This window comes from Coregonus lavaretus (genome assembly GCF_964263955.1).
Source record: "Coregonus lavaretus genome assembly, chromosome: 35".
Classification (NCBI taxonomy): domain Eukaryota; kingdom Metazoa; phylum Chordata; class Actinopteri; order Salmoniformes; family Salmonidae; genus Coregonus; species Coregonus lavaretus.
The window spans coordinates 1,645,396-1,667,175 of NC_140022.1; the positions used below are offsets into that span (position 1 = coordinate 1,645,396).

The 21,780-nt window shown below is 47.1% G+C and overlaps 1 protein-coding gene across 1 annotated transcript; it reads right to left on the reverse strand.

The window, feature by feature from the left end:
- Positions 1-4,131: 4,131 nt before the first annotated feature.
- On the reverse strand, positions 4,132-21,434 carry LOC311109501 (serine/threonine-protein phosphatase with EF-hands 1-like; the record flags this gene model as incomplete). Its single annotated transcript, XM_084152420.1, has 19 exons — positions 4,132-4,331; positions 4,466-4,550; positions 4,669-4,832; positions 6,395-6,501; positions 6,624-6,766; positions 6,895-7,080; positions 7,322-7,393; positions 7,464-7,718; positions 9,417-9,485; positions 14,849-14,998; positions 15,611-15,647; positions 16,211-16,377; positions 16,491-16,537; positions 18,101-18,215; positions 18,512-18,681; positions 20,292-20,352; positions 20,478-20,605; positions 20,848-20,883; positions 21,380-21,434. 19 exons carry the CDS (start codon positions 21,432-21,434, stop codon positions 4,132-4,134), a joined length of 2,247 nt encoding a protein of 748 aa, XP_084008546.1.
- Positions 21,435-21,780: the final 346 nt, after the last annotated feature.

Below are 21,780 nucleotides of genomic sequence, written 5' to 3' on the forward strand. Positions count from 1 at the left end.
TCCTCTGTCCTCCACTCGTTACCTGTATTAATGGCACCTGTTTGAACTTGTTATCAGTATAAAATACACCTGTCCACAACCTCAAACAGTCACACTCCAAACTCAGATATGGCCAAGACCAAAGAGCTGTCAAAGGACACCAGAAACAAAATTGTAGACCTGCACCAGGCTGGGAAGACTGAATCTGCAATAGGTAAGCAGCTTGGTTTGAAGAAATCAACTGTGGGAGCAATTATTAGGAAATGGAAGACATATAAGACCACTGATAATCTCCCTCGATCTGGGGCTCCACGCAAAATCTCACCCCGTGGGGTCAAAATGATCACAAGAATGGTGAGCAAAAATCCCAGAACCACACGGGGGGACCTAGTGAATGACCTGCAGAGAGCTGGGACCAAAGTAACAAAGCCTACCATCAGTAACACACTACGCCGCCAGGGACTCCTGCAGTGCAAGACGTGTCCCCCTGCTTAAGCCAGTACATGTCCAGGCCCGTCTGAAGTGCATTTGGATGATCCAGAAGAGGATTGGGAGAATGTCATATGGTCAGATGAAACCAAAATATAACTTTTTGGTAAAAACTCAACTCGTCATGTTTGGAGGACAAAGCATGCTGAGTTGCATCCAAAGAACACCATACCTACTGTGAAGCATGGGGGTGGAAACATCATGCTTTGGGGCTGTTTTTCTGCAAAGGGACCAGGACGACTGATCCGTGTAAAGGAAAGAATGAATGGGGCCATGTATCGTGAGATTTTGAGTGAAAACCTCCTTCCATCAGCAAGGGCATTGAAGATGAAACGTGGCTGAGTCTTTCAGCATGACAATGATCCCAAACACACCGCCCGGGCAACGAAGGAGTGGCTTCGTAAGAAGCATTTCAAGGTCCTGGAGTGGCCTAGCCAGTCTCCAGATCTCAACCCCATAGAAAATCTTTGGAGGGAGTTGAAAGTCTGTGTTGCCCAGCGACAGCCTCAAAACATCACTGCTCTAGAGGAGATCTGCATGGAGGAATGGGCCAAAATACCAGAAACAGTGTGTGAAAACCTTGTGAAGACTTACAGAAAACATTTGACCTGTGTCATTACCAACAAAGGGTATATAACAAAGTATTGAGAAACTTTTGTTATTGACCAAATACTTATTTTCCACCATCATTTGCCAATAAATTCATAAAAAATCCTACAATGTGATTTTCTGGATTATTTTTTCTCATTTTGTCTGTCATAGTTGACGTGTACCTATGATGAAAATTACAGGCCTCTCTCATCTTTTTAAGTGGGAGAACTTGCACAATTGGTGGCTGACTAAATACTTTTTTTCCCCACTGTATATATATATATATATATATATATATATATATATATATATATATATATATATATATATATATATAGTCATGTGAAAAAGTAAGTACACCCCCTGGAAAGTGGTCTTTGGACACATGGATATTCAAGCTAAATTCCCACCACATTCATTGATAAAGGAAACCCAATTTAACAAATCACACAAAAACAATTCAACTTAGAAAATGTTATGCAATTAAAATAAACAGAAATGCCTTTTCCTTATGTGGAAAAAGTTAGTACACCCCTACCTTTACCATCATGTAAAATGGCTCAAATTAGAATCAGGTGCATCATAACAGAAAATCATTAGAGAGAAACTTAGGAGGGTCCAGCCTTCCATAAAGATTAGAAACTTGGTCTGGTTTGGTCTTAACCATACGGGCCAAGATCAAGAAGAAATACTATTGATGCCCATGAGTCTGGGAGGGGTTATAAATCCATTTCCAAGCAATTCGAAGTACATCATTCCACTGTCCGATGGCTCATCTACAAATGGTGAAAATTCCAGACCACTGGCAATCTACCTAGGACAGGTCGTCCCACCAAATTCAGCCCAAGAGCTGACTGAAAGATGCTCATAGAAGTCTCTAAGAACCCTGGGGTAACATTAAGGGCTCTACAGGCCTCTGTTGCCACAATCAATGTGGAAGTGCATGAGTCAACTGTCAGAAAGAGACTGCACAAACTTGGCCTACATGGGAGGTCAGGAAGGAAGAAGCCTCTGCTCTCAAATAATATCAAGACACGACTGACGTTTGCCAGACAACACCTGGGTAAAGACCAAAACTACTGGAACAATGTGCTCTGGAAAGATGAGTCAAATGTGGAGTTGTTTGGCGAAAAGGAAACACTGCCTTTGAACAGAAGTACCTCCTACCAACCGTAAAGCATTGAGGCGGTGGCATTATGGTTTGGGGCTGCTTTGCTGCCTCAGGGCCTGGCCAACTTGCCATCATTGAGTCAACCTTGAATTCTATATTGTACCAGAGAATTCTTGAGGAGAATGTGAGGCCATCTGTCAAAAAGCTGAAGCTGAACCGAACATGGATCTTACAACAGGACATTAATCCAAAACTCAAAAGCAAAGCTACAACAGAATGGCAAAAAAATAATAAATGGAGGGTTATTACTTTTTCACATGACTGTATATGTGTGTGTGTGTGTGTGTGAACAAAAATATAAATGCAACTGATTTTACTGAGTTACAGTTCATATAAGGAAATCAGTCCATTGAAATAAATTAATTAGGCCCTAATCTATGGATTTCACATGACTGGGCAGGGGTGCAGCCATGGGTGGGCCTTGGAGGGCATAGACCCACCCACTTGGGAGCCAGGCCCAGCCAATCAGATATTTTTTTTTTCAGCTTTATTACAGACAGAAATACTGCTCGACACCCCCCCCCCGACACTCCCACAGGTGAAAAAGCCGGATGTGGATGTCCTGAGCTGGCGTGGTTACACAGGGTCTGCGGTTGTGAGGCCGATTGGACGTACTGCCAAATTCCCTAAAACGACGTTGGAGGGAGGTTATAGTAGAGAAATGAACATTCAATTCTCTGGAAACAGCTCTGGTGGACATTCCTGCAGTCAGCATGCCAATTGCACGCTCCCTCAAAACTTGAGACATCTGTGGCATTATGTTGTGTGACAGAACTGTACATTTTAGAGTGGCCTTTTATTGTCCCCAGCACAAGGTGCACCTGTGTAATGATCATGCTGTTTAATCAGCTTCTTGATATGCCATACCTGTCCCAGACAGTCATAGCTAAATTCTTGCTTGAGAAATAGCTCTTTGCTAAGAAGCTATTTTAGTTTCTTTCTGACCATTTTAAGGAAAACAATCACAGTAATGTACTTAATTGTTACCTAGAAATGATTAAACAGTGGGATAAAAAAAAACGGCTGCATTGGACCTTTAACCCTGAAGAGAGGATGTAGCAGTCTGGTCTCAGAGTTACAGCCAGGTCTCAGACCTAGAAAAGATGGGGTAAAATGCTGTTTGTCTGCAGAGCAGAGTTAGGACATGCCCCAGGAAGCCCTTGTATGCTTTGTCTGTAGAAACCTTACATTTGTGTTGGTCCGTCTCCATATCAGTAGCTGGTGAGAGTAGTCTGTTCTCCTCTGAGACATGTTCTACACTAGAGGGAGCAGGCTGACTACATCTCCTAGATGTAGAATATTCCTGACTCATGCAACTGCATGTGCTACACTTTGAGTGCATGGTTGACCGACTGGGTTTGCATCCGGGTCTCTGGAATGCCACAATAATGTTTTAGCCTGCAGAGCTAAAGTCAAGGCGAGCATGGCTCCCCTCAAGTATGCTGCTGGTCTTTGTAGTTCTCTCTCAGCATAGCTGCTGGTCTTTGTAGTTCTCGCTCAGCCCTGCTTCGGGTCTTTGTAGTTCTCTCTGCCTAGCTGCTGGTCTTTGTAGTTCTCTCTCAGCATGGTTGCTGGTCTTTGTAGTTCTCGCTCAGCCCTGCTGCTGGTCTTTGTAGTTCTCGCTCAGCCTAGCTGCTGGTCTTTGTAGTTCTCTCTCAGCATAGCTGCTGGTCTTTGTAGTTCTCTCTCAGCATAGCTGCTGGTCTTTGTAGTTCTCTCAGCCCTGCTGATGGTCTTTGTAGTTCTCTCAGGCCTGCTGATGGTCTTTGTAGTTCTCTCAGCCTAGCTGCTGGTCTTTGTAGTTCTCTCAACCCTGCTGTCAGTGTTGGCTCACTGAGCTAAAGCCAAGGCATTAGCACGGGTGGCTAATGTGAGTCTTCAGGTCTACAACAAGGTTTCTCTCAGCCCTGCTGATGGTCCTTGACATCCAGTTTGTGCACCACCCTGAAGGCCTCTAGGAACTCGTTGAAGTCGATGCTGCCATCCTTGTTGAAGTCCATACTCTTAGCCAGGTCATCTATGGCCCGGTCATCCACATCCACTCCCAGGTGAGCGCTAAACAAACGCCAGGTCTGACGGAACTCCTCGACCGAGATCTGACCTGGATGGGGAGAGACAGTGAGAGAAACTAATAAATACTAAAGGTTTTCTTTCTAATGAGCTAATGGTTCATGTAGCATGATGTGAGCTAGCAGGCTTATGAGCTGCAATAGTCATCATCAGAGGAACATGTACCGGAGTGGTCTTTGTCCATGATGTTGAAGATGATCTCAAGGTCTGTTCGATATCTGTAAAGAGTTTCAGCCAAGTTTGGAGTGACCTGAACAAAAGACATAAAGAGAGAGTTTGAGTGAATGGAGCAGCTTTATTGAACAGCTTTATTGGTTGCAAAATAAAAATCAATAAAATGGATCAATCAGTCTCTTCCTGGTTCTGACCTGGGGTATGGGTTGTCCCGGGCCCATGTCCTCGAAGCAGGACTGGTAGTCGACGCTGCCATCTGTTGCGAGCCGTGCCAGGCGTGGGCGCAGTGTCCTCCAGGGCAGGTCCAGTCTCAGGACTGACTCCACCACCAGGGCCCACTCACTGACAGAGATACAGCCTGGACATAGTGGGAAGAGACACACACACCACAGACACAAACTCACTGACAGAGGTACAGCCTGGAACAGACAGCCTAACTCACTAACAGAGGCACAGCCTGGAACAGACACACAGCACAGAGTCACATAATGATACAAAATGATGGGCGCGTTCCAGGTGGTCTTTATGGCAGGTGGCTACACATCTCAGAACATTACTATATCATAGGAGTTTGGGGTGTTCTTTAACAGCAGGCAGGCTCCAAGCAACCACAGAGGTTTTGACGGAGTGGGTTCTTGAGCTGCAGTATGCTGATGACTGTGTTCTTGTGGCCCACAGTCCAGAAGACCTTCAGTCCGTCCTTGTAGCAGCTGTGAGGGTCTATAGCAGGATGGAACTGTCTATCAACACCACCAAGACAGAGGTGGTCTGCCAATGGAGATCCAGCCCTCCACCCACCATGCCTGTCTTCACCATTGAACACAAATAACTGGAGATATTCCCTTCATTCAAATACCTGGGCAGCATCCTCTCGGAGGACTGCAGCATCAACCTCAAAATTCAAAACAGGATCAAGCAAGCATCAGCTGCCTTCAGGAAACTCAGACGCAGGGTCTTCCAAAACAGGGATCTCCACCTCCACACTGAAGTCGCCGTGTATCAAGCCGTCTGCATCACCACACTCCTTTACAGCTGTGAAACCTGGGCGATTCCACATAAGATGCCTGCAGTGCATCCTGGGAATCACCTGGTGCAACCGTGTGCCCCATACAGAAATACTTGCTAAGACCAACTGTAAGAGTATGGAGGCCATGGTCACCCAACACCAACTGCGCTGGCTTGGGCATGTCATTAGAACGTCTCAGGAGCGCTTGCCGTGGAAGATCCTGTATGGCCAGCTTGGCAAGGCGGTCTGCAGGGGGGCAGATGAAGTGCTACAAGGACCAGCTGAAAACGTTGCTGAAGAAGTGCAACATCAAACCCACAGACCTGGAGGACGCTGCTGCCGACCGTTCCACCTGGCGGCAGCTCTGCCAGAGCGGTGTACAGAGGAGGAGGAGAGGAGCGCAAAGAAACAGCAAAAACAGCTCAGGAGACATCCAACCATGCTGCCCCCGCCAACACAGACTGAGACATACAACCATGCTGCCCCCGCCAACACAGACTGAGACATACAACCATGCTGTCCCCGCCAACACAGACTGAGACATACAACCATGCTGCCCCCGCCAACACAGACTGAGACATACAACCATGTCTGCCCCCGCCAACACAGACTGAGACATACAACCATGTCTGCCCCCGCCAACACAGACTGAGACATACAACCATGTCTGCCCCCGCCAACACAGACTGAGACATACAACCATGCCTGCCCCCGCCAACACAGACTGAGACATACAACCATGCCTGCCCCCGCCAACACAGACTGCACATACCCCACCTGCAATAACGTTTTTGGATCTCGGATTGGACTCCACCAAAGAATTCACAGTTAAATCAGAAGTGGAAGTCATCATGGGATACGATGGACTACCATAACGTAACGTTATTGTATAAGTTATTGTAGAAATATCTTACCACTGTTACTTGTGTCATACTGCTGAAAGGCAGCCATGAGTTCTGAGCGGTGGGCAAACAGCTTCTCCTGTAGAGCCCTTACAGCCGAACCCTCTGCCACATTCACCCTGTGGAGAGACACACACCCACACACGATAATCAACTCATTGTCACCCTCTGTGTGTAGAAACCAGTAGCAACCGTGAGACCCAGCTCCACCCCCAGCCCCAGCCCCAGCCCCAGCCCCTACCTCTGAGTCAGGGTGAGTTTCCTGGTGATCCTGCTGACCTGGTACTGGAAGAAGCGAGGGAGCAGCTCTCTGCCCAGCTTAATGTAGGCTCCACGGTTACTACCCTCCTCATAGTAGTTAGACGCAGAGAAAATGGTGATCACCTGAAAGAAAAACTAAATACACTTAGCTCTTATAGAGATAGCCTTATTGTCTACTAGCCAGGGGTTGGTTTCCCAGACACACTAAAAACCATGTTCAATGGAGATTTGAACCAGGCCTAACAGATTACCTGTCCGTCGTGGCAGAGTTCGTAGCCCTCCTGTTTACACTCATGTGATCTGATCAGTAGACTCATGCCGTGTCTCTCCAGCAGACGGTGGGTCACGTCTGGCCCGAAGTACCTGCCTCCTCCTCTGAAGGTGTTGGGACTGCAGCCTGGCTGGCTCTTCGGGTCGCTCCACAGCAAATCTACTACCTTCAGCATGAGACAGTATGAATGGTCACTACTACCGTAACGCAGGATTGGTGCATAGGAGAACTTCCTGTTAGACAATGTTTAAACTATGTATCAACTTTACTAGGAAGAGAAAAGAGCTGGGAGCCAAATTGTACAAGTCTATTTAGTCATTTTTTTATCTTCTTGATCCACTCAACAGATCTACCACCCAACCACCACCGTTGGCCTCCAGCCTGAAGGTGGCGCTCTGCTCTCTCACCTGTTTCCACTCCAACTCCTCCCTGGGCGGCTGAGGGACGGGGAGGGCGGTGAAGGAGTCCAGGAAGGGCACCTAACAATAATAATATTATTAATATTGTTATTATTATTGTTGTTGTTATTATTATCGTTAGGAAGAGCACCTGGAGGGCGTCGGTGGGGCTCGGCATGCTGGGAGAAAGGCAGGGGCGCGGACTGAGGCGGGACGACCTCCGGGGGGAGCACAGCGAGGACGAGGAGGAGCAGCTGCCCTGTCTGGTCAACTGGTTGCTGCCCTGTCTGGTGAGGTGACATCTCTTCTTGGGGGTCTTGCCATGGTCCTGACCCCTGCTCCTACACCGGGGGCTCTCTGGCTGGCCCTGACCCCTGCACCTACATCCGGGGCTCTCTGATTGGCCCTGAGTAGAGTAGAGTAGAGTAGAGAATCTTTATTATCCCTGAGGGTTAATTTGCTTTACCGCTGATAGTCAATAAAACACACATATATAAAATAAAACAAGAACATAATGTAATACTGAACATCCTCTGTATCAGGAACTGACCTGTCTACTGCTCCTAGTCATCCTACTGTATCAGGAACTGACCTGTCTACTGCTCCTAGTCATCCTACTGTATCAGGAACTGACCTGTCTACTGCTCCTAGTCATCCTACTGTATCAGGAACTGACCTGTCTACTGCTCCTAGTCATCCTACTGTATCAGGAACTGACCTTTCTACTGCTCCTAGTCACCTCCATCCTACTGTATCAGGAACTGACCTGTCTACTGCTCCTAGTCATCCTACTGTATCAGGAACTGACCTGTCTACTGCTCCTAGTCATCCTACTGTATCAGGAACTGACCTGCCTACTGCTCCTAGTCATCCTACTGTATCAGGAACTGACCTGTCTACTGCTCCTAGTCATCCTACTGTATCAGGAACTGACCTTTCTACTGCTCCTAGTCACCTCCATCCTACTGTATCAGGAACTGACCTGTCTACTGCTCCCAGTCACCTCCATCCTACTGTATCAGGAACTGACCTGTCTACTGCTCCTAGTCATCCTACTGTATCAGGAACTGACCTGTCTACTGCTCCTAGTCATCCTACTGTATCAGGAACTGACCTGCCTACTGCTCCTAGTCATCCTACTGTATCAGGAACTGACCTGCCTACTGCTCCTAGTCATCCTACTGTATCAGGAACTGACCTGCCTACTGCTCCTAGTCATCCTACTGTATCAGGAACTGACCTGCCTACTGCTCCTAGTCATCCTACTGTATCAGGAACTGACCTGTCTACTGCTCCTAGTCACCTCCATCCTACTGTATCAGGAACTGACCTGTCTACTGCTCCTAGTCACCTCCATCCTACTGTATCAGGAACTGACCTGCCTACTGCTCCTAGTCATCCTACTGTATCAGGAACTGACCTGTCTACTGCTCCTAGTCATCCTACTGTATCAGGAACTGACCTGTCTACTGCTCCTAGTCATCCTACTGTATCAGGAACTGACCTGTCTACTGCTCCTAGTCATCCTACAGTATCAGGAACTGCCCTGTCTACTGCTCCTAGTCACCTCCATCCTACTGTATCAGGAACTGACCTGCCTACTGCTCCTAGTCACCTCCATCCTACTGTATCAGGAACTGACCCTTCTACTGCTCCTAGTCACCTCCATCCTACTGTATCAGGAACTGACCTGCCTACTGCTCCTAGTCACCTCCATCCTACTGTATCAGGAACTGACCTGTCTACTGCTCCTAGTCACCTCCATCCTACTGTATCAGGAACGGACCTGTCTACTGCTCCTAGTCACCTCCATCCTACTGTATCAGGAACTGACCTGTCTACTGCTCCTAGTCATCCTACTGTATCAGGAACTGACCTGTCTACTGCTCCTAGTCATCCTACTGTATCAGGAACTGACCTGCCTACTGCTCATAGTCACCTCCATCCTACTGTATCAGGAACTGACCTGTCTACTGCTCCCAGTCACCTCCATCCTACTGTATCAGGAACTGACCTGTCTACTGCTCCTAGTCATCCTACTGTATCAGGAACTGACCTGCCTACTGCTCCCAGACACCTCCATCCTACTGTATCAGGAACTGACCTGCCTACTGCTCCCAGTCACCTCCAGATAGTTCAGACTCCTCCTAGGAAGCCTCAGGGCAGATTTCACCTGGAAAAGAGGAGAGAGAGAAGAGAGTACAGTTAGCTTGAATCCCCACTGACTGAATGTCACTCTTTTTCACTACAGTCAGGTTTGGAAATTAAGCCAGCCTGCTAGCCTGTTGGTTAGTACTTTTCAGACCGGGCCAGTAGAAGATGTGCCCGGCACCTACAGTACAGGACACTACAGTACAGGACCCTACAGTACAGGACCCTACAGTACAGGACACTACAGTACAGGACACTACAGTACAGGACACTACAGTACAGGACACTACAGTACAGGACACTACAGGACCCTACCGTACAGGACCCTACCGTACAGGACCCTATAGTACAGGACCCTATAGTACAGGACCCTATAGTACAGGACACTACAGGACCCTACCGTACAGGACCCTATAGTACAGGACCCTATAGTACAGGACCCTACAGTACAGGACCCTACAGTACAGGACCCTACAGTACAGGACCCTACAGTACAGGACACTACAGTACAGGACACTACAGTACAGGACCCTATAGTACAGGACACTACAGTACAGGACACTACAGGACCCTACCGTACAGGACCCTACCGTACAGGACCCTATAGTACAGGACCCTATAGTACAGGACCCTATAGTACAGGACACTACAGGACCCTACCGTACAGGACCCTATAGTACAGGACCCTACAGTACAGGACCCTACAGTACAGGACACTCCAGGACCCTACCGTACAGGACCCTATAGTACAGGACCCTACAGTACAGGACCCTACAGTACAGGACACTACAGTACAGGACCCTACAGTACAGGACCCTACAGTACAGGACACTACAGTACAGGACCCTATAGTACAGGACCCTACAGTACAGGACACTACAGTACAGGACCCTACAGTACAGGACCCTACAGTACAGGACCCTACAGTACAGGACACTACAGTACAGGACACTACAGTACAGGACCCTATAGTACAGGACACTACAGTACAGGACACTACAGGACCCTACCGTACAGGACCCTATAGTACAGGACCCTATAGTACAGGACCCTATAGTACAGGACACTACAGGACCCTACCGTACAGGACCCTATAGTACAGGACCCTATAGTACAGGACCCTACAGTACAGGACCCTACAGTACAGGACACTACAGTACAGGACCCTACAGTACAGGACCCTACAGTACAGGACCCTACAGTACAGGACCCTATAGTACAGGACCCTACAGTACAGGACACTACAGGACCCTATAGTACAGGACCCTACAGTACAGGACCCTATAGTACAGGACCCTATAGTACAGGACCCTACAGTACAGGACACTACAGGACCCTATAGTACAGGACCCTACAGTACAGGACACTACAGTACAGGACCCTACAGTACAGGACACTACAGTACAGGACCCTACAGTACGGGACCCTACAGTACGGGACCCTACAGTACAGGACACTACAGTACAGGACACTACAGTACAGGACACTACAGGACCCTACAGTACAGGACCCTACAGTACAGGACACTACAGGACCCTATAGTACAGGACCCTACAGTACAGGACACTACAGTACAGGACCCTACAGTACAGGACACTACAGTACGGGACCCTACAGTACGGGACCCTACAGTACAGGACACTACAGTACAGGACACTACAGTACAGGACCCTACAGTACAGGACCCTACAGTACAGGACACTACAGTACAGGACACTACAGTACAGGACCCTACAGTACAGGACACTACAGTACAGGACACTACAGTACAGGACCCTACAGTACAGGACCCTACAGTACAGGACCCTACAGTACAGGACACTACAGTACAGGACCCTATAGTACAGGACCCTACAGTACAGGACCCTACAGTACAGGACCCTACAGTACAGGACACTACAGTACAGGACCCTACAGTACAGGACCCTACAGTACAGGACACTACAGTACAGGACCCTACAGTACAGGACCCTATAGTACAGGACCCTACAGTACAGGACCCTACAGTACAGGACACTCCAGGACCCTACAGTACAGGACCCTACAGTACAGGACCCTACAGTACAGGACACTACAGTACAGGACCCTACAGTACAGGACCCTACAGTACAGGACCCTACACTACAGGACACTACAGTACAGGACCCTACAGTACAGGACCCTACAGTACAGGACACTACAGTACAGGACACTACAGTACAGGACCCTATAGTACAGGACACTACAGTACAGGACACTACAGGACCCTACCGTACAGGACCCTATAGTACAGGACCCTATAGTACAGGACACTACAGTACAGGACACTACAGTACAGGACACTACAGTACAGGACACTACAGGACCCTATAGTACAGGACCCTACAGTACAGGACCCTATAGTACAGGACCCTATAGTACAGGACCCTACCGTACAGGACCCTATAGTACAGGACCCTACACTACAGGACACTACAGTACAGGACCCTACAGTACAGGACCCTACAGTACAGGACACTACAGTACAGGACACTACAGGACCCTACCGTACAGGACCCTACCGTACAGGACCCTACAGTACAGGACCCTACAGTACAGGACCCTATAGTACAGGACCCTATAGTACAGGACCCTACCGTACAGGACCCTATAGTACAGGACCCTACACTACAGGACACTACAGTACAGGACCCTACAGTACAGGACACTACAGTACAGGACACTACAGTACAGGACCCTATAGTACAGGACACTATAGTACAGGACACTACAGTACAGGACACTACAGGACCCTACCGTACAGGACCCTATAGTACAGGACCCTATAGTACAGGACCCTATAGTACAGGACCCTACAGTACAGGACCCTACAGTACAGGACCCTACAGTACAGGACCCTACAGTACAGGACCCTATAGTACAGGACACTACAGTACAGGACACTACAGTACAGGACCCTACACTACAGGACACTACAGTACAGGACCCTACAGTACAGGACCCTACAGTACAGGACACTACAGTACAGGACACTACAGTACAGGACACTACAGTACAGGACCCTATAGTACAGGACACTACAGTACAGGACACTACAGTACAGGACACTACAGGACCCTATAGTACAGGACCCTATAGTACAGGACCCTACAGTACAGGACCCTACAGTACAGGACCCTACAGTACAGGACCCTACAGTACAGGACCCTACAGTACAGGACCCTACAGGACCCTATAGTACAGGACCCTACAGTACAGGACACTACAGTACAGGACCCTACAGTACAGGACACTACAGTACGGGACCCTACAGTACAGGACACTACAGTACAGGACACTACAGTACAGGACCCTACAGTACAGGACCCTACAGTACAGGACCCTACAGTACAGGACCCTACAGTACAGGACACTACAGTACAGGACCCTATAGTACAGGACCCTACAGTACAGGACCCTACAGTACAGGACCCTACAGTACAGGACACTACAGTACAGGACCCTACAGTACAGGACACTACAGTACAGGACCCTACAGTACAGGACCCTACAGTACAGGACACTACAGTACAGGACCCTACAGTACAGGACCCTATAGTACAGGACCCTACAGTACAGGACCCTACAGTACAGGACACTCCAGGACCCTACAGTACAGGACCCTACAGTACAGGACCCTACAGTACAGGACACTACAGTACAGGACCCTACAGTACAGGACCCTACAGTACAGGACCCTACACTACAGGACACTACAGTACAGGACCCTACAGTACAGGACCCTACAGTACAGGACACTACAGTACAGGACACTACAGTACAGGACCCTATAGTACAGGACACTACAGTACAGGACACTACAGGACCCTACCGTACAGGACCCTATAGTACAGGACCCTATAGTACAGGACACTACAGTACAGGACACTACAGTACAGGACACTACAGTACAGGACACTACAGGACCCTATAGTACAGGACCCTACAGTACAGGACCCTATAGTACAGGACCCTATAGTACAGGACCCTACCGTACAGGACCCTATAGTACAGGACCCTACACTACAGGACACTACAGTACAGGACCCTACAGTACAGGACCCTACAGTACAGGACACTACAGTACAGGACACTACAGTACAGGACACTACAGGACCCTACCGTACAGGACCCTACCGTACAGGACCCTACAGTACAGGACCCTACAGTACAGGACCCTATAGTACAGGACCCTATAGTACAGGACCCTACCGTACAGGACCCTATAGTACAGGACCCTACACTACAGGACACTACAGTACAGGACCCTACAGTACAGGACACTACAGTACAGGACACTACAGTACAGGACCCTATAGTACAGGACACTATAGTACAGGACACTACAGTACAGGACACTACAGGACCCTACCGTACAGGACCCTATAGTACAGGACCCTATAGTACAGGACCCTATAGTACAGGACCCTACAGTACAGGACCCTACAGTACAGGACCCTACAGTACAGGACCCTACAGTACAGGACCCTATAGTACAGGACACTACAGTACAGGACACTACAGTACAGGACCCTACACTACAGGACACTACAGTACAGGACCCTACAGTACAGGACCCTACAGTACAGGACACTACAGTACAGGACACTACAGTACAGGACACTACAGTACAGGACCCTATAGTACAGGACACTACAGTACAGGACACTACAGGACCCTACCGTACAGGACCCTATAGTACAGGACCCTATAGTACAGGACCCTACAGTACAGGACCCTACAGTACAGGACCCTACAGTACAGGACCCTACAGTACAGGACACTACAGTACAGGACCCTACAGTACAGGACACTACAGTACAGGACACTACAGTACAGGACCCTATAGTACAGGACACTACAGTACAGGACCCTACCGTACAGGACCCTATAGTACAGGACCCTATAGTACAGGACACTACAGTACAGGACACTACAGTACAGGACCCTACAGTACAGGACCCTACAGTACAGGACACTACAGTACAGGACCCTACAGTACAGGACCCTACAGTACAGGACACTACAGTACAGGACACTACAGTACAGGACACTACAGGACCCTACCGTACAGGACCCTATAGTACAGGACCCTATAGTACAGGACCCTACAGTACAGGACACTACAGGACCCTACCGTACAGGACCCTATAGTACAGGACACTACAGTACAGGACCCTACAGTACAGGACCCTACAGTACAGGACACTACAGTACAGGACCCTACAGTACAGGACCCTACAGTACAGGACACTACAGTACACTACAGTACACTACAGTACATGACCCTACAGTACAGGACCCTACAGTACAGGACCCTACAGTACAGGACACTACAGTACCTGTAGGTTTACAGTCTGTTCTCACCTTGTGTCTCTCTATAGAGCTGAGGAAATCCAGGTCCGTCATGTCTGATATTCCTCCATGGACGATGAGCACTTTGTTGTCGATGATTGTTGCTATGGGGAGGAGGCTAAACACATCCTGGATCAGCAGTAGGATGTCCCTACCATGTGTCTGCAGAATAAAGAGAAGGGGGTTACATGTCTGCAGAGGAGAGAGAGGTTACATGTCTGTAAAGGAGAGCGAGAGAGGTTACATGTCTGCAGAGTGGAGAGAGAGAAACAGGTTACATTTCTGCAGAGGAGAGAGAGGTTACATGTCTGTAAAGGAGAGTGAGAGAGGTTACATGTCTGCAGAGGAAAGCGAGAGATAGAGGTTACATGTCTGCAGAGGAGAGAGAGAGAGAGAGAGAGGTTACATGTCTGCAGAGGAGAGAGAGAGAGGTTACATGTCTGCAGAGGAGAGAGAGAGAGGTTACATGTCTGCAGAGGAGAGAGAGAGGTTACATGTCTGCAGAGGAGAGAGAGAGAGAGAGGTTACATGTCTGCAGAGGGGAGAGAGAGAGAGGTTACATGTCTGCAGAGGAGAGAGAGAGAGAGAGAGAGAGAGAGAGAGAGAGAGAGAGAGAGAGAGAGAGAGAGAGAGAGAGAGAGAGAGAGAGAGGTTACATGTCTGCAGAGGAGAGAGAGGTTACATGTCTGCCGAGTGGTCATGACAAGAAGCCGCCACTAGATGGAAGTAAGTACAACTACATAGGTCCTGTGTGAACCGTGAAGGGGACTTTACCTTGTACTTCTGCATAACTTCTTTAGTGAATCCATATCTGAAAAACAGAAAACAGAGCAGCATTAATATACTGCAATGTTGTGCTTGTCATGCATGTTCTTGTGTGTAACAAAGGACAATTCCAAGCAACATTTGTTGAGTCTTGCATATAAGAAAAACTGAAATAAAGTTTTCGGATTTTGTGTCTGTAGCATCGTACAGGTCTGAATCGATGTGATATTAGAGAAACACGTTAGCATTTAAATTCTATCTGCGCCCGAGGTTCCTGATGTGGTCCTCGTGGTTGCCTCTGTTCAGGGTCATGTGGTCTGTGTGTGTGTACCTACCGGAGGTTCATGATGTGGTCCTCGTGGTTGCCTCTGTTCAGGGTCATGTGGTCTGTGTGTGTGTACCTACAGGAGGTTCCTGATGTGGTCCTCGTGGTTGCCTCTGTTCAGGGTCATGTGGTCTGTGTGTGTGTACCTACAGGAGGTTCCTGATGTGGTCCTCGTGGTTGCCTCTGTTCAGGGTCATGTGGTCTGTGTGTGTGTACCTCCTGGAGGTTCATGATGTGGTCCTCGTGGTTGCCTCTGTTCAGGGTCATGTGGTCTGTGTACCTACCGGAGGTTCATGATGTGGTCCTCGTGGTTGCCTCTGTTCAGGGTCATGTGGTCAGGGTACAGAAGCAGGTAGGCAAACAGCAGGATGATGACCTCCACAGACTTCTTCCCTCGGTCCACAAAGTCTCCGTTGAACACGTACGGCGTCTCTGCCGAGGGGAGGCCGTTCTGGAAGAGATGGAATAATGAACAGTTATTATGGAAAAAGTAGGCCATTGTTTCTCTTCATGTAGTGTCACACGTACACTATGACATGGACAGTATCATGTCAAGAGCCTTACCTTGTAGAATATGAGCAGCAAGTCATCTAGTCGGCCATGTAAATCTCCTGAAGGAAATTAGAAGCATTAGAAGATTAGGTAGTAGACATTTTCTCCTAGAAACGTGATTAGACCATCTATGGCATATGAAACCAAAATGACTGGGTTAATTGGTTAACTGAGTTAATCAAGAGTTAATTAACATGCTCTCCTATATTGAATTAATCATTCATGTTCTGTGTGTGTTTAACATTTGTCTCAAGCATTCTTGAGTTTGATGAGATGCGTCTCTGACTACAGGGAAGGAGGCCATTGAGGTGAAATGAAGTATTTTCATTATGTAAATAAACAACCGGGAGCAGTGTTGTGTACTAGATAGTCAGTGGTGTGTACTAGATAGTCAGTGTTGTGTACTAGATAGTCAGTGTTGTGTACTAGATAGTCAGTGGTGTGTACTAGATAGTCAGTGGTGTGTACTAGATAGTCAGTGGTGTGTACTAGATAGTCAGTGTTGTGTACTAGATAGTCAGTGGTGTGTAGTAGATAGTCAGTGGTGTGTAGTAGATAGTCAGTGGTGTGTACTAGATAGTCAGTGGTGTGTACTAGATAGTCAATGTTGTGTACTAGATAGTCAGTGTTGTGTACGAGATAGTCAGTGGTGTGTACTAGATAGTCAGTGGTGTGTACTAGATAGTCAGTGTTGTGTACTAGATAGTCAGTGGTGTGTACTAGATAGTCAGTGGTGTGTACTAGATAGTCAGTGTTGTGTACTAGATAGTCAGTGGTGTGTACTAGATAGTCAGTGGTGTGTACTAGATAGTCAGTGGTGTGTACTAGATAGTCAGTGTTGTGTACTAGATAGTCAGTGTTGTGTACTAGATAGTCAGTGGTGTGTACTAGATAGTCAGTGTTGTGTACTAGATAGTCAGTGGTGTGTACTAGATAGTCAGTGGTGTGTACTAGATAGTCAGTGGTGTGTACTAGATAGTCAGTGTTGTGTACTAGATAGTCAGTGGTGTGTACTAGATAGTCAGTGGTGTGTACTAGATAGTCAGTGGTGTGTACTAGATAGTCAGTGTTGTGTACTAGATAGTCAGTGGTGTGTACTAGATAGTCAGTGGTGTGTACTAGATAGTCAGTGTTGTGTACTAGATAGTCAGTGGTGTGTACTAGATAGTCAGTGGTGTGTACTAGATAGTCAGTGTTGTGTACTAGATAGTCAGTGTTGTGTACTAGATAGTCAGTGGTGTGTACTAGATAGTCAGTGGTGTGTACTAGATAGTCAGTGGTGTGTACTAGATAGTCAGTGTTGTGTACTAGATAGTCAGTGTTGTGTACTAGATAGTCAGTGTTGTGTACTAGATAGTCAGTGTTGTGTAGTAGATAGTCAACTTGCCATCTGGATACTCACGTTCCCCCCAAAAAACTAAAGGCCTTTAAATGAAATTAACCAACAAGTACAAGACAATACATGGTCAAATATTGGACAACATAGTTAGCAGTACTGAAAACAATATTGGAGTGGTGGATTAGTTTCCCTTATACAGTGTAAAGTGCTGTGATCATCTGGAAAAGCGCTATATCAATCCAATCAATAAAAAAGTATTTAATATGCACTATCAACAACCTACCACATATTGTGATCTCCTTGGCGTAGGGTGTGGACAGGTGAATGACGTTTGGCATCTGTTTCAGGAGCTTCTTAGTCTCGTGTAACAACTGCAGCATGTATCTGCCATGGAGAGGCTGAAATGATGAGAGGTAACCATCAGGTATGACAATGGGTTATTGATTTGTTATTATTCATTAAGCTGCCTTACTGTCCAGAGCAGCTCCTGTACTCCCTGGGCCCATATTCATAAAGTCTCAGAGTAGGAGTGCTGATCTAGGATCCGTTTAGCCTTTTAGATCATAATGAGTAAGATTACATGAACAGGGAGGACCTGATCCTAGATCAGCACGGCTACTCTGAAATGCTTTAAGAATACAGGTCCTGTAGCACACAGTGGGAACAATAAAGTTTGAATTGAATCGTACGGTACCTGTTGTTCTTTGAATGCAGAGAGCAGGGCGTTGGTGTGAGAGACGGTGAGGGGGAAGGTGAGGTGAGGACCGCTGTAGGACTCAGGAACGGTGATCTGTTCATACTTGGTCTGTCTTTCTCTGTCTGACCACGGGTCAACCACTGGGTCAAGCAGGTGGGAGATCAGATCTGACAACATGGAGGATGGAACACACAAGTTTAATAGAACAGAATCAAACTGGAGGATGGAACACACAAGTTTAATAGAACAGAATCCAACTGGAGGATGGAACACACAAGTTTAATAGAACAGAATCCAACTGGAGGATGGAACACACAAGTTTAATAGAACAGAATCCAACTGGAGGATGGAACACACAGGTTTAATAGAACAGAATCACACTGAAGGATGGAACACACAGGTTTAATAGAACAGAATCCAACTGGAGGATGGAACACACAGGTTTAATAGAATCAAACTGGAGGATGGAACACACAGGTTTAATAGAATCAAACTGGAGGATGGAACACACAGGTTTAATAGAATCAAACTGGAGGATGGAACACACAGGTTTAATAGAATCAAACTGGAGGATGGAACACACAGGTTTAATAGAATCAAACTGGAGGATGGAACACACAGGTTTAATAGAATCAAACTGGAGGATGGAACACACAGGTTTAATAGAATCAAACTGGAGGATGGAACACAGGTTTAATAAAATAGAGTTAGGGTTTCAAAATTCCGTCAACATTCCCAAAATTCCCAGGTTTTCCAGAAATCCTGGTTGGAGGCTTCCGGAATTCCTGCTTACTGCCTCCTGATTCCTGGAATCTTCCAACCTGAGTTCTGGAAAACCTGGGAATTTTAGGTAGGTCACCGGAATTTTGCAACCCTAAATAGAGTAGAATCAAACTGAATAGAATCAAATAAAATATAACTTTTTTATTAACACACTAAAACACTGGATGTCAAACACATATACATGTTCAGGGCATCTATGTTTACTCCTCTTGAATAGCCCACTACAGTAGGTTAATGTTCAGCCATCACCACTAATTTCTGGAGACAAACAGGCAGGACATCATAATCAGATGTTGTTGTTGAAGATGACAGCAGCCACACCTCTCTCAGACCCTATCTATGGAGTGGTCGCTTCCCTCTTCAGAGCACGTCTGTCAACAACCAGTCAGTTTATCATATTTACTCTGATCAAACCCACAGAGATCACATATACTGGATGTCACAGGAGGTTGGTGGCACCTTAATTGGGGAGGATGGGCTCGTGGTAATGACTGGAGCGGAATCAGTGGAATGGTATCAAATACATCAAACGTGTTTGATGCCATTCCATTTGCTCCGTTCCGGCCATTATTATGAGCTGCCCCCCCCCCCCTCAGCAGCCTCCTGTGATGTATGTACTGTAATTAAAAGCACAATCGTAAAAATAGGCAAGATGGTCTGAGAATCGTAGCCTGTTGTCTTCACCACTAAAGGGCCTGGCTGGCTAATTATCTGCAGCAACGTGTTGGTCTGTGCGTGCACAGGCAGGCCACAGCTGTGACAGCAGCAGCAGTCACAGGAACACAATATTCCACATTACTACAGCAGAGAAACCGAATAGCATGCGGATGCGGTTGCTAAGCAACATCTTCACCATAATAGGTTTTAGGCATAGGCTATTAATGGATCGGGATGGTTTTTGTTCAGTCTATAAATAATTATGGGCATTTCATTTTTTGTGACAGGAACTGACAGTCCAACAATATTCCTGAAAACAGAAGAAAATGTTAGTTACCTGGGCCATTCCCATTGAGTTGAGTGAAGTTGTCCAGCATGAAATTGAAGAAACTGGAGAGCTGAGGAAGATTCAAACATAGTCAGTTGTATTCATATGGCCAAGTACTAACAGACTGTGTTGGCCTGCTGGGCTAAAGCCAAGGCCTCAGACAAGGTTGAACCACCTCTGTTCCGTCCCCATTACCTGTAGCTGGTCCTGCTCCCCAGCATACTCTATAGACTGGAAGATGTTCCAGGTGTATCGTTGTCTCATCTCTAACCTGGCTATGTAACGTCTGTACCAGCGCTGGATCAGGATGGCTGCCTTCATAGCTGACAGGAGGAGATGGAAGATGGGTAAAATATGTGTTTAATAACATTGCTGTTTAATAACAGCCCCCTGCTGGTAGTTAGCAGTACTGAAAACAAATGAAGCCATGAGGGTAGTCCAAAAACACAAAGATACAGGCAGACACACAGGATGACCATGGGCATTGACCAATAGGACACAACGATACAGTAAGGTTGACCAATAGGATTCAGTAATATGGGTGACGTGAGAAGAGGGCTCTTACTCAGTGCAGGGCTGGGAGGGTTCTTGGCCGTCTTGTCTGTAGTGAGGAGTGATTAAATACAATCATTTATAGTGAGACAGCTCAGAGGAAGAGAGGTAGAAATAACAAGACACCAGGGAGGAGAGAGAGAGAGAGAGAGAGAGAGAGAGAGAGAGAGAGAGAGAGAGAGGTAGAAAATCACTTCAGAGTAAATTCATTTTAAAAGTTTGTCAGCTAAAATAATAAGTAATTAAATAAATACGTTTTACCAACATCCAACTAGAAGTAAAAACTACAAGATTTCTAATTTATCGGCTGCCGGCTTATAAACATACTGAATTCTCAAAGATGTCAAAAGTGCTCTATGATCAAACTGTATATTCACAATCTATCTACGAGATGTAGTCAGGTCCCAGATCTGTTTATACTGTCTTGTCAACTACGGTTTTCTACTATGACTATCATCATGCCAAACCAAACAGATCTGGGACCAGGCCACATGAGACCTGGGGGAAGACAATCAAAACCATCACTTGTCCCCAGTCTGTCTTACCTGTCGTCAGTCTCCTCGCCTGGTTGTCGATGGTGACGGAGGTGCCACATCCCATAGTGCTAGTCGGTACAGGTGTCCAGTAGTCAGTACAGGTGTCCAGTAGTCAGTACAGGTGGCCAGTAGTCAGTACAGGTGGCCAGTAGTCAGTACAGGTGTCCACTAGTCAGTACAGGTGTCCACTAGTCAGTACAGGTGGCCAGTAGTCAGTATAGGTGTCCACTAGTCAGTACAGGTGGCCAGTAGTCAGTACAGGTGGCCAGTAGTCAGTACAGGTGTCCAGTAGTCAGTACAGGTGTCCACTAGTCAGTACAGGTGGCCAGTAGTCAGTACAGGTGTCTACTAGTCAGTACAGGTGGCCAGTAGTCAGTACAGGTGGCCACTAGTCAGTACAGGTGGCCACT